Source organism: Sorex araneus, chromosome 5, assembly GCF_027595985.1.
Source record: "Sorex araneus isolate mSorAra2 chromosome 5, mSorAra2.pri, whole genome shotgun sequence".
Lineage (NCBI taxonomy): Eukaryota > Metazoa > Chordata > Mammalia > Eulipotyphla > Soricidae > Sorex > Sorex araneus.
The window spans coordinates 142,475,634-142,487,262 of NC_073306.1; the positions used below are offsets into that span (position 1 = coordinate 142,475,634).

An 11,629-nucleotide genomic window follows, 5' to 3' on the forward strand; every position below is an offset into this window, starting at 1 on the left:
GGCCTGGGGGTGGGGTGGGGGGTCAGCTCAGTCTTGGTGGTTGTTGGGATAACAAAAAGTGTGCTGGCATGCGGCCGTCAGGAGGGTGAACTGGCCTGAGTGTGCCGCCAGCTTCCGGTGCCGGAACACAGATCAGCCTCCCCAGGCCCGGGCATGCCCAGAGAGTCGGGGGTCTCGGCTGCCTCCTCCCTCACGGGCAGCCTGACGGGCGCTTCCTGCTGAAACTCTGCCCCACGGGCCCATTTCCATAGCTATGTTCGTGTGCGTGGCCAGACGGTGTGGGCACAGCAGGGTGGTACCGGTCGGGGTCCGAGCGTTCGCTCCCCCGAGTAGGCTCTGAGACGAGAACGTCCTTCTTATTCCTCATCACGTGGACACGGAGAGAGAGTCGGGTGGGGGGTGGGTTCCCCTCGCATGCAGCTGACCCTGGTTCCAGCCCGGCACCCAGATGGTCTCCCCTGAGCCCTGCCAGGGTTCCTGAGCATGGCCGGTGGGGCCCGTGCCCTGCCCCCCGTTCATTGACCTTCCCAGACCTTCCTAGGCCATCTGCGCCTGTGGCACGCCAAGCATCTGATTTACAGCCGGTTCCTTCCCCTGCGGGGTCTGCCCTTTCTCCGCTACCTTTAGCACCGTTCTGATGCTCTTCCTCCGGGCGGGCGCTCTGCAGTCCCAAGGGAACGTGCTTCCCGGCACGGCAGACCGGATTCCTCTCGGACCGTTCTCTCTCTGCACTGAGTTGTGTTTTATTCTAGCGTGGCGCCCTGGTGGCGTGAGCCAGGAGCATGTTCTGCTGCCCACCCCCGCGCCCCGCCCGCTGGGGTCCACACGCCCCCCTGTGCCCTTTGTTTCTCCGGCCTCAGGTTCCCCTCAGTGACTCATGGGCCCGCTGGGAGGCGAATTCCGGGCGGGATTTGGAAGGTCTGGGCAGGCGGTTCTTCACGTGGCTGCTGCGCCCGACAGCCCTGGCTCCCCCGCGGCTCTGCCGAGCTCGCCCTAATTTGGTGCCTCTCCACTGGCGGAGGACAGCCCCGAGCCAAGCTGGTAGTTTCTGAGCCAGCTCGGGCGCCAATTAGAGATGAGTCACTTCCTAGCAGCCCCGCGCTGCGGAGAGACATGCGGAACTCTCCTTCGCTCTCTCTGCCCACAGCCACAGCCAGTGCCGCGCGGTTCTCGGAGAGTCTGCGTGGACTCCGTGTGGACACGTGTGTAGACACGCGTGTGATGCAGGGCTCTGGAATACGGGAGGGCGCCCCCACCCTGGCAGCTGCCTGCCGAGGGAGCCGTGGTCCCCAGTGCCCTCTGCCTGGCTTCTGACCATTCCTGGGCATTTCCTCCTGCCTGGCCGCCCCGGTGTGGGGCCTCACGAGCCCCCCTCCACGTGGGGTCACTCGGGCTTGGTGGTCTCGGGCCCGATGCCACCTTGTGCGTGTTTCTCCCCCACACGTTTGTATTCTGCCTTCCTTCACCCCTCCCCCTCTCAGGTCCACCTGTCACTTCCCCCACGCACATGGCCCTTCACCCTCGACCCCCCGCCCGTCCCCATCTCTCCCCCAAGCCCTGCCCCTCCCCCTCTGTCCCAGCGCTGACTAGTGGGGAACACTTGTGCCCTGGCGTAGATCCTGCCCTATTCTAGGCCACTTGGAGTGGATGTGGCACCTGCTCTTGGCAACTTCCTCCTTCCCTGCTCCCCGCCCCTCCCTTCCTCCTCCTTTGTCTAACAAGATGGGCATTGTTTCCTCCCTGCCTGTGTGCAGTTTCTCCCTCGCCCTCCCTCCCTCGCTCCCTTCCTCCCCCTGCCCCCTCCTATCTACCTCCCTCCCTCCCTCCCTCTCTCCCACTCTCTCCCTCCCTCCCTCTCTCCCTCCCTCTCTCTCTCCCTCTCTCTTCCTCCCACTCTCTCCCTCCTTCTCTCTCTCCCCCTCCCCCTCTCCTCCCTCCCCCACTGCTTCTCACTGACCCTCCAGCCCCAGAGGTCTTGTCTCCCACCCCTACTTGGCTCCCCCAGGGACTGTCCTTTATGAGGCCACTGTGAATGGGATTTTCCCCTTGATTTCTTCCTTACAAGATGCACGTTCTGACTCCTGTGCTCTGTCCCCGTTTGTCCCTTGCACCCTGTCCCCGGCTCTGTCCCCTGCTCAGAGGAGCCGCAGGGAAGAGGTGGCCGGCTGCACTGAGGTGACAGAGGCTGTCCGGGGCGGGTGGGGACGTCACAGTGCCTGTGGCTGGCTCGCAGGGTCACTCGAGTGGAAAGGTCGGGAGCTTCTCCAGGGACGCGCTCAGCTGGGCCTGAGAGAGGCTGGGCCGGGTCTCGGTGTGTCTGAGCCGGCCCCGGGTCCACCCTGCAGGGCTATGAAGGCATGGTGGCCGGTGGCTGCAACATCCTGGAGGCCGACTGGGAGAGCGTCTCGAGCATCCTGCAGGTGGTGAGTGCGGGCAGCCCCCTGTGTGGGCAGGGCCTGCTGGGGGGGGGGGGGCTGTAGTGGGGGCGGGCTCCCGCCTCTCCTCCTTGGTATGTGCAGGGCAGCGCGAGCCACTTAGCACCCGAGGGGACCGGCGGCTGGCGTGGAGTCTGCCCGGCGCTGGGCTCGGCCTGTGGGCCCCACGCCCAGCTGAGGCCGGAAGCGCCTTGGCTGGGATGGCCCTGGTGGGGGCGCCTCCCGTGGGCTGTTCGGTTTGGGGTACAGACCCTGTCCCCTGTCCCCAGGCTCAGGGACCCCCAGGCTGCCAGACCCCCCTGCAGGCCGAACCCCCACTCACGGGGCCGCTCGGCAGTGAGAGGGACGTGTCCACAGGGAGGGCAGGACATGGTGGACGCCCACCGCAGGCCACAGATGCAGGGGCCACGGGGACGGGACCCGGCATCTCGGGAGGGCCCTGCGGAACGGCTGGGCAGTGGGTGGCAGATGGCACTGCGGGGGCCCCGGAAGCGCCGGCCCGTCCGTACAGCCCCATCCCCACAGGGCGGCACCATCATCGGCAGCGCCCGCTGCAAGGCCTTCCGCTCCCGCGAGGGCCGCCTGGCCGCTGCCCTCAACCTGGCGCGCTGCGGCATCACCAACCTGTGCGTCATCGGCGGCGACGGCAGCCTCACGGGCGCCAACATCTTCCGCCAGGAGTGGGGCGGGCTGCTGCAGGAGCTGCTGCGCAAAGGTGCCCCGCGCCCCCGCCCTTTCCACCCCTGCTGACCTCTGCCTGCCCCGGCCCAACCCAGCTCTCCCCACCCCCGCTGACCCCCGCCCTGCGCCCAGGCCCTCCCCACCCCCCACCCCCCCACCCCCGCTGACCCCTGCCCGCCCGCCCGCCTGCAGGCAAGCTGCAGGAGGAGGACGTGCGCAGGTGCTCCCACCTCAACGTGGTGGGCATGGTGGGCTCCATCGACAACGACTTCTGCGGCACGGACATGACCATCGGCACGGACTCGGCGCTGCACCGCATCATGGAGGTGGTGGACGCCATCATGACCACGGCGCAGAGGTGCGGGGGCACAGGCAGGGGCGGGGCGGGGTGGGCGGGCTCTGGAGCCCGGATGACACCCCGTCTCTCCCAGCCACCAGAGGACCTTCGTGCTGGAGGTGATGGGGCGCCACTGCGGGTACGTGGGGCGCTGAGGGGCGGGGGCGGGGGAGGTGGAGGGGATGCCCGCGCCCCGCTGACCGTGCCCCCGCAGGTACCTGGCCCTGGTGAGCGCACTGGCCTGCGGGGCCGACTGGGTGTTCCTCCCTGAGGCGCCGCCCTCTGGGCAGTGGCAGGACAGCCTGTGCGAGAAGCTCTCCGAGGTGAGTGTCCGTGCCCAGGCGCCCTGCCCGCTGCCCCCGCGCTGAGCTCCCTGCACCCTCCCCCAGGCCCCCTCACCTCGGCACCCGCAGACACCTCCTGGTCCAGGCCACCCTCCAGGGTGCCGAGTGACCCCCAGCCATCCTCTGTCCCGAGTGGCAGTGGCCTCCAGCCGCGGGGGTCAGCGAACTCCGGCTTCACTTGGGGGTGCCCGGGGCTCCCATGGGGCACTGGGAGGTCCAGTAGCAGTTTCAAGGGGCCATTGTCCTTGTGACTGCCCAGCCCTGTGCTCAGGGCTCCCTGGGTCCCGCGCCTACAGGGTGAGTGGTCAGAGGCCCCCCAAGGGCCCCCAGAAGGGGTGGGGGGTGAGGGGCCTGTGAGCCAGGTCTCAGGACCACCACGTGGACACAGCAGTGGCCATTTCCGTGGCTGCCGTGGTGACGGTGTGGCCTGGGCAGTGTGGTGTGGTGTGGCTGGCACCGGTGGTGTGGGGTGGCCGTGCAGTGCGGCCGAGTGACTGGCGTGGGTGCCACGTCCCGTGCCCAGTGGCCTGTGCTGCCAGTACGTGGCACCCCAACAAGTTGGGCCTGGTCTGCACAGCCCCAGGGCTGGGAGGTGCTCCCCAGGGCAGTCCTGAACCCCAGATGTCGGAGTGGGAAGTGCAAGAGCCCGACGGGGCCCCAGAACTGCTGGGCTGCCACCTGCCCTGCCACCAGCTCTGTTCCCCCTTCGCACTTGCCCAGCACAGTGACTGCCCAGGAGGCCACCCCACAGTGGCTGTGTGTGTGCCCCAGGGCCGTGGCCCGGAGCTCTGCCTGGTGCCTCCCTCTTACCTCCCGAGAGGTGGGACCCTCTGCTCCCGGATGCACCTTCTTCCAGCTCACAGCCCTGGGCTGAGTTCTCGAACGTTCCGTGACCTAGCAGAGCCGGGCCTTGACCCTCCCTCCCAGCTGCTCTCATGAGCTGCTGTCCTCACAGCCCCCACAGCCCCCCTTCAGCAGGTGTTGAGGGACCCCAGGAAAGTCTGGGGGCTCTGGCAGATCTCTGAGCCCCAGTGAAGGGGGCTCCTTTCTCATGCCCAGAGGGCCAGGGCCATCAGGGGGTCTGAGAGGGACTCGGCACAAGGCACCAGGCCGAAGGGCTGACGCTTGGTGCCAGCCTTGGCGGGGGTTCCTGGGCCCCTCGTGCCCTTCCCGCCCGCACCTGCCTCGAGAGCCCGGCGTCGGGGCCGGCCTGGCCGAGCTCCAAGAGTCCCGTTGTCCTCCCAGAACCGCGCCCGGAAAAAGAGGCTGAACATCATCATCGTGGCCGAAGGCGCCGTGGACAGCATGAACAAACCCATCACGTCCGAGCAGATCAAGGAGGTGGGCAGCCCCTCGGCCCCCCGCCGCCACGCCCTGGGGTCCGCAGGCAGCTCCCGCAGTTCCGCCTTCCGTGAGGCTCAACCCCCCACATGGAGGAAGCATGAGGGCATTGTGTTCTAGAAGGTTCCAGCTCGGGTGCCAGGAGGACAGGCCTGGGCGGGCATCGGCCTCCCACCTCGAGTCATCCTTTCCACCCGCTGCCGCCGCGGGCCTGTGGGCGGGTGCGCTGGAGCGCCTGGCCTCCTTGGCACCCTGAGCACTTTCCCCGTGGGCCCGGCAGAGCCCGTGGGAGCGTCTCCCTGTGCCCTGTGCCCGGGCGGGCCTGTGCTGGCAGCACCAACGCTGGGAGCGGGACGCTCCATGCCGTCAGGCCAAGTCCTGGCACGGGACAGTGGGACCTGCCCCCCCTTCCGAGGGCCCAGGAAGACACCTGGTGTCCGCGGCGGGGGTCCGAGTCAGGGGGCCACTAGGCAGGCAGAGGCTGGAGGGGGATCCCGGTGCTGGGATGGGGTTCTCTGCTCGTCCCTGCCCACTCCTGGCCTGCTGCTCCCTGCGGGTCTCTCACCCCCACCTCCCTGCAGCTCGTGGTGTCCCAGCTGGGCTACGACACGCGGGTGACCATCCTAGGCCATGTGCAGAGAGGCGGGACCCCCTCGGCCTTCGACAGGATTCTGGTGAGGGGTGCTGGGGGCAGGGCTGGGAGCCCCACCTCGGGAGCCCTCCAGGGTGCGGCAAAGGGGCTCGGGCCCACGGTGGCGGAGGGGGTTTGTAGACCAGGTGGAGGCTCAGCTCCTCCCCAGACGCCGCGTCTGACAGGCCGCCCGCGTCCCTGCAGGCCAGCCGCATGGGTGTGGAGGCTGTGGTGGCCCTCCTGCAGGCCACCCCCGAAACCCCGCCCTGTGTGGTGTCACTGTGCGGGAACCAGGCCGTGCGCCTGCCTCTGATGGAGTGTGTGAAGATGGTGAGCCCTGCCCGCCCGGCCGCGCCCCTGCTGCTCCCTGTCCACGCCTCTTCACTCCCCTCCGCCCCATGGATGCATGCCAACGCCGAGAGTGTGTCTGTGTGTGTCTGTGTGTGCAAATGATCAGCCCTATCACACCCCTTCCACGGGTGCATGCAGACGCTGAGTGTGTGTGTGTGTGTGTGTGTGTGTGTGTGTGTGTGTGTGTACGCGCGCGCGTGCAGATGCTGAGCCCACCCTCCCTCTGGTGAGGTGTCTGTGTGGTGAGCAGAGGGGAGGCCCGCACCGAGGCTGGTGTGGGTGGGTGGGCCCTGGGGCCCCCCGGCTTGCTGACACTTGGGGCCTGCAGACCCAGGAGGTGCAGAAGGCCATGGACGAAAAAAGGTTCAAGGACGCTGTGAAGTTCCGCGGAAAGTGAGTGTGGTTGGACCAGGGTGGGTGGCCGAAGCCCCTGGCAGCTGCCGCCGGGGCAGGGGAGAGGCTCGGCCAGGGGGAGGCTGAGCCGCTCCCACCACCTTCCCGACAGGAGCTTCGAGAACAACCTCAACACCTACAAGCGGCTGGCCATCAAGCTGCCCGACTCCCAGATCCCCAAGGTAGGCGGCGTGGATGCGCCTGGCCCGAGGGCCGCAGCGCCCGGCGGGCCCCAGTGACCCCCCGGACCTCTCCCGCAGACCAACTTCAATGTAGCAGTGACCAACGTGGGCGCGCCGGCCGCGGGCATGAACGCTGCCGTGCGCTCGGCCGTGCGCATGGGCATCGCCGACGGGCACCGCATGCTGGCCGTCACGGACGGCTTCGAGGGCCTCGCCAAGGGCCAGGTACAGGGGCGGGGCTCCTGCGGGGTGCAGGGGAAGGCAGGCCCACTTCACCCTAGTTCCCCTGGCTCTTCAGTCTGAGCTGAGCTGAGGTGCAGCGGGGAGGGCTCCAGGGGGGCTCCGAGACCTGCGGGGAGACCACTCTGCTGCCCCCTGAAGCCCAAGACACGGGGCTGGGGTCTGCAGAGCCCCCGGGGTGGGCTCCTTGGGGCCTCACGTTCCCTTGGCCCAGTGTCAGAGGAGCGGGCATGGAGGGCACAGTCCAGGGCCCGGCCGGGTGCTGGGGACAGGAGCCTTCCCCAGCGGAGTGGAGCCAGGACCACTGGCCTCTGTGGCCCCTTTTCCAGAAGTTTCCTCCTTACCCAGGGAAGCGCTGCTGGAACTGCGGCTCCCCCTGGTGGACACAATGCAGCAGAGACCAGGCCTGGCTGTGTCCCAGGTTGCCGCGGCCTGGTCTCAGCCCTGGTCTCACTGCTCCTAGATCCAGGAGATCGGCTGGGGTGACGTCGGGGGCTGGACCGGTCAAGGAGGCTCCTTGCTGGGGACCAAAAGGTGAGACCCTCGGCACTGCACCCAGGCCAGAGGGGCACAGGATGGTGACCTTAGCGGGTCCCAGGCCCTGAGCCTGCACCACGTCCCGGGTCCTGGCGTGGCCTTGAGTGACCTTGCATGACCTCAGGTGGCCATGGGTGACCCTAGGTCACCTTGCATGACCTCAGGTGACCCCGGGTCACCCCACATTGCCTCATGTGGCCTCACAGGACCTCAGTGGGCTTCTGTGACCTCGTGAGCCCTCGGGTGACTGCATGGCCTCAAGTGGCCCTGGGTGCCCTTGTGTGACCTCAGCTGACCTCACGTGGGGCTGTGCTGGCAGGAAACTTCCCGGGAAGAACCTGGAGGAGATCGCACAGCAGATGCGTGCACATTCCATCAATGCGCTCCTGGTCATCGGGGGCTTCGAGGTACACGGCCATCCCTCCCTGGCCTCCGGGGTGCCCCTGTGCACACTCACAGCAGCCCCTGAAGAGGCCGACAGGGGTGGGGCTCAGAGCCCAGGGGTGCTGGCCTCGCTCCCCGGACCCACGCACGCACTCGCCTCCTCAGGGCTACCTGGGGCTGCTGGAGCTGTCGGCCGCCCGTGACCGCTTCCCTGAGTTCCGAATCCCCATGGTGATGGTCCCCGCCACCGTCTCCAACAACGTGCCCGGCTCTGACTTCAGCATCGGCTCCGACACGGCACTGAACACCATCACCGACGTGAGTGTGTGAACACTGGCCCCCGAGCCTGAGCGGGGTCGCCTGGCCTGCCGAGGCCACGCGTGTCTGACTGTGGCCCGGGTGGAAGGAGAGACCGAGCGCTGTGAAGGGGAGGGTCTGCACCGCGCCCTCGGCAGGCCAGGTGCTGAGTGAGGGTCTGTCTCATGCCCAGAGCACTGCCCGAGAGCAGTCCCTGCCCTTCCCCGGGTGGGCTCTGGCCACACCCTCCCCGCGCAGGGTCGCTTGTGCCTGGGGGCTCCTGAGTGTGGCCTGTGCTGGGGCCCCGGGGCTGGGGCTCACGCTGCTTCGCCGCCTCTCCCCTCCTGGAGCCGCGCACCCCTGCTAGGCGGGTGATGGGAACCGCCGTGCACCCCCCTGCTTTCCGCTCCGCTTCTGAACTGTCGCTTTCTCCACGGAGAGGCCCGTGCCCTGCCGCTGCCACCTGCCGCTGTCTGCCTGCTGCCCGCCCACCCGCTTGGCCTCCCTCCGGCGCCTCTGCCTCTCCGCCCCCCACGCTTCTGCTCTGCCTGCGCTTGCCCTAGGCCTGCTGGGGAGGGGACAGCGGGCCCCGGGGCCCCGGGTGGCCAGCGCATCTCTGCCCGTGATGGACATTAGCACACTCGACTGTGCCCGTGGGACGTGCACCCGACAGGAAGCCGAGGGACTGACCCCAGGACCCCCAGCAGGTCCCGAGCCTGAGGAGTTGAGCTGGTGCCTGGAGGGCTCCTGGGCGGGGGGCTGTGCTCCGGGCTGGGCCTGCCGCTGCCCCGGGCTCTGGCCTTCTGGTGGCCAGGTCTGGGTTGGGGGGAGCCAGGTGGTTCTGCAGAGGAAGGTGGGTGCATGAGAGGGGGAGCCTCGGAGTGCGGTGCTGGCCGTGTCCCCCTAGGCTGGGCAGGCAGCCTGTCCCCACCCCAGCCCTTCCCAACACGCCCAGGGCTTAGCTGAGGTCGTGGGCGCAGCTCTGGGCCTGATCCTGCCACCCCCAGGGACACTCGGAGTCGGGGGTCTCTGGAGGTCAGGTGCTGGGTGGAGTCACCCTGGATCACCTGCATGTGACCTCTGACCCCCGTGCCCCTAGTTCAGAGGCACACAACCCCGGGGCCTGCCCCTGGGACACAGTGTGACTGGGGTCAGGTCACGCCTGATCCGGTCCCTGCGCTGGCCCATGTTCATGCCACCAGTCTGGAGACCGAGAGTGCACCACGCCTGCCCTCCCGCACCCACCCAGTCTAGGGGTCCTGGCCACGGGCTACGGGGTGGGGGCAGTGCGTGGGGCCCTGACGGTCAGTGGCCTGAGCGACGGTGCCTCCCTCCGCCAGACCTGCGACAGCATCAAGCAGTCAGCCAGCGGGACCAAACGGCGCGTCTTCATCATCGAGACCATGGGGGGCTACTGCGGCTACCTGGCTAACATGGGGGCGCTGGCTGCGGGGGCCGACGCCGCCTACATCTTCGAGGAGCCCTTCGACATCCGAGACCTGCAGGTGGGCTGGCTGAGGGGCTGGGGTGCTGCGGGGGTGAAGCGGGAGGTGGGACTGAGGGTTCTGGGAGGCTGTGGGCCCCCCTGACCCGGCCCGTTCTTCCAGGCCAACGTGCAGCACCTGCGGGAGAAGATGAAGACCACCATCCAGCGCGGCCTGGTGCTGAGGTGGGCGGCCGCCCGCGGGCCTGTGCGGAGGGGCGTGGGGGCGCGGGGGCTCGGGGCTAGCCTGGTGCCGCCGTTGTTACAGGAACGAGAGCTGCAGCCAGAATTACTCCATCGACTTCATCCACCAGCTATACTCGGAGGAGGGCAAGGGCGTGTTCGACTGCCGCAAGAACGTGCTGGGTCACATGCAGCAGGTGGGCTGACGGGGGTCCCTCACTGTGCCCGCAACCCCAGCCACTTGGGAGCCCTGGAGACTCGATCGGGTGGAAGGTCTGCAGCCCGTGGTCCTGGGAGTTGGTGCCTGGCGCTGGGGCAGGGGCGGCTCTGCAGGGTGCGGCTAGGGGCAGCTGAGTCCCATCTCCTGCAGGGCGGGGCACCCTCCCCCTTTGACCGGAACTTTGGGACCAAGATCTCTGCCAGCGCCATGAACTGGATCACCCAGAAGCTGCAGATGAAAGGTGCGGGGGTCCCAGAACCCCCGGGGGCGCTCAGGGTTGGGGCTCAGGGTTGAGTAAGGTGGGGAGTAGGAGGTGCAGATAGTGCTCCCCAAGCTGGGGCAGGAAGGCAGGAAGGCAGCTCCCTGCATCCTGTGTGTGTGTGTGTGTGTGTGTGTGTGTGTCTGTGTGTGTTCTGCGTCCTGGATGTGTGTGTGTGTGTGTGTGTGTGTGTGTTCTGCATCCTGGGGGTGTTTGTGTGTGAGCTGGGGCAGGAAGGCAGCCCCCTGCATCCTGGGTGTGTGTGTGTGTGTCTGTGTGTGTTCTGCGTCCTGGATGTGTGTGTGTGTGTGTGTGTGTGTGTGTTCTGCATCCTGGGGGTGTTTGTGTGTGAGCTGGGGCAGGAAGGCAGCCCCCTGCATCCTGGGTGTGTGTGTGTGTGTCTGTGTGTGTTCTGCGTCCTGGATGTGTGTGTGTGTGTGTGTGTGTGTGTGTGTTCTGCATCCTGGGGGTGTTTGTGTGTGAGCTGGGGCAGGAAGGCAGCCCCCTGCATCCTGGGTGTGTGTGTGTGTGTGTGTGTGTGTGTGTGTGTGTGTGTGTGTGTGTGTGTGCGCGCGCGTGGGTGTGTTGGGCTGGCACTGGCTCCCTGCTTGCCCAGCCCCACCCTGAGTCCCCTTCTTGTCTGGGGACAGGACACAAGTTTGACACAGATGACTCCATCTGCGTGCTGGGGATAAACAAACGGAACATCCTCTTCCAGCCAGTGGAACAGCTAAAGGAGGAGACAGACTTCGAGTGTGTGAGGGGTCTGGTGGGTGGGCAGGTGGGAGAGGGCAGGTGGCTGTGGGCAGGGTTGGCCGGGAGTGGGCAGGGGTGGCAGGAGGGGCCAGGGCCCCCCTCACCCCCCTGGTCCCCGCAGGCACAGGATCCCCAAGGAGCAGTGGTGGCTCAAGCTGCGGCCCCTCATGAAGATCCTGGCCAAGTACGAGGCCAGCCTGGAGGTGTCGGAGTCCGTGCAGCTGGAGCACCTGCAACCGCACGGCCAGGACGAGCCCGCCATCTGACCTGCCGCACCTCTGCTGCCGCCATTTGACCCTCTGACCCTGCCCGTTTTCTAGCACCTAAGTTATTTTTCTGCACTTTATGTGTTGTTGACCTCTGAACCTGATCACAGTCCACCCTCCTTCCCCCTCCCCCGCATCTGTGCCACCGCCACGGAATAAACGCACACTTGCTCCCTATGTGTACCAGCTCCCTCCTGCTTGTCCCCTCTTGAGCGCGGGGAGGCGCCTTCAGAACCTGCACAGCTGTGCATCTGTGAGTGTGTCTGTGCGTCTGTGTGTCTGTGTGTCCGTGCGTCTGTGTGTGCATCT

At 67.4% G+C, this 11,629-nt stretch overlaps 1 protein-coding gene across 1 annotated transcript in view; it reads left to right on the forward strand.

Annotated features, from left to right (window-relative positions):
• The window catches only part of PFKP (phosphofructokinase, platelet), a 21,113-nt gene extending 9,616 nt beyond the window's left edge, over nucleotides 1-11,497 (forward strand). Inside the window, exons 3-22 of the mRNA XM_055139155.1 lie at nucleotides 2,346-2,423; nucleotides 2,961-3,150; nucleotides 3,309-3,474; nucleotides 3,548-3,592; nucleotides 3,668-3,776; nucleotides 5,043-5,138; nucleotides 5,720-5,812; nucleotides 5,974-6,099; nucleotides 6,449-6,513; nucleotides 6,626-6,695; nucleotides 6,774-6,920; nucleotides 7,399-7,469; nucleotides 7,792-7,879; nucleotides 8,022-8,174; nucleotides 9,494-9,658; nucleotides 9,761-9,822; nucleotides 9,905-10,016; nucleotides 10,190-10,280; nucleotides 10,949-11,051; nucleotides 11,176-11,497. Of these exons, the coding sequence (XP_054995130.1) occupies nucleotides 2,346-2,423; nucleotides 2,961-3,150; nucleotides 3,309-3,474; nucleotides 3,548-3,592; nucleotides 3,668-3,776; nucleotides 5,043-5,138; nucleotides 5,720-5,812; nucleotides 5,974-6,099; nucleotides 6,449-6,513; nucleotides 6,626-6,695; nucleotides 6,774-6,920; nucleotides 7,399-7,469; nucleotides 7,792-7,879; nucleotides 8,022-8,174; nucleotides 9,494-9,658; nucleotides 9,761-9,822; nucleotides 9,905-10,016; nucleotides 10,190-10,280; nucleotides 10,949-11,051; nucleotides 11,176-11,320 (2,175 nt within the window). The 3' untranslated portion in view covers nucleotides 11,321-11,497. The remainder of the gene's footprint in view (nucleotides 1-2,345; nucleotides 2,424-2,960; nucleotides 3,151-3,308; nucleotides 3,475-3,547; nucleotides 3,593-3,667; nucleotides 3,777-5,042; nucleotides 5,139-5,719; nucleotides 5,813-5,973; nucleotides 6,100-6,448; nucleotides 6,514-6,625; nucleotides 6,696-6,773; nucleotides 6,921-7,398; nucleotides 7,470-7,791; nucleotides 7,880-8,021; nucleotides 8,175-9,493; nucleotides 9,659-9,760; nucleotides 9,823-9,904; nucleotides 10,017-10,189; nucleotides 10,281-10,948; nucleotides 11,052-11,175) is intronic.
• The last annotated feature ends 132 nt before the right edge of the window (nucleotides 11,498-11,629 follow it).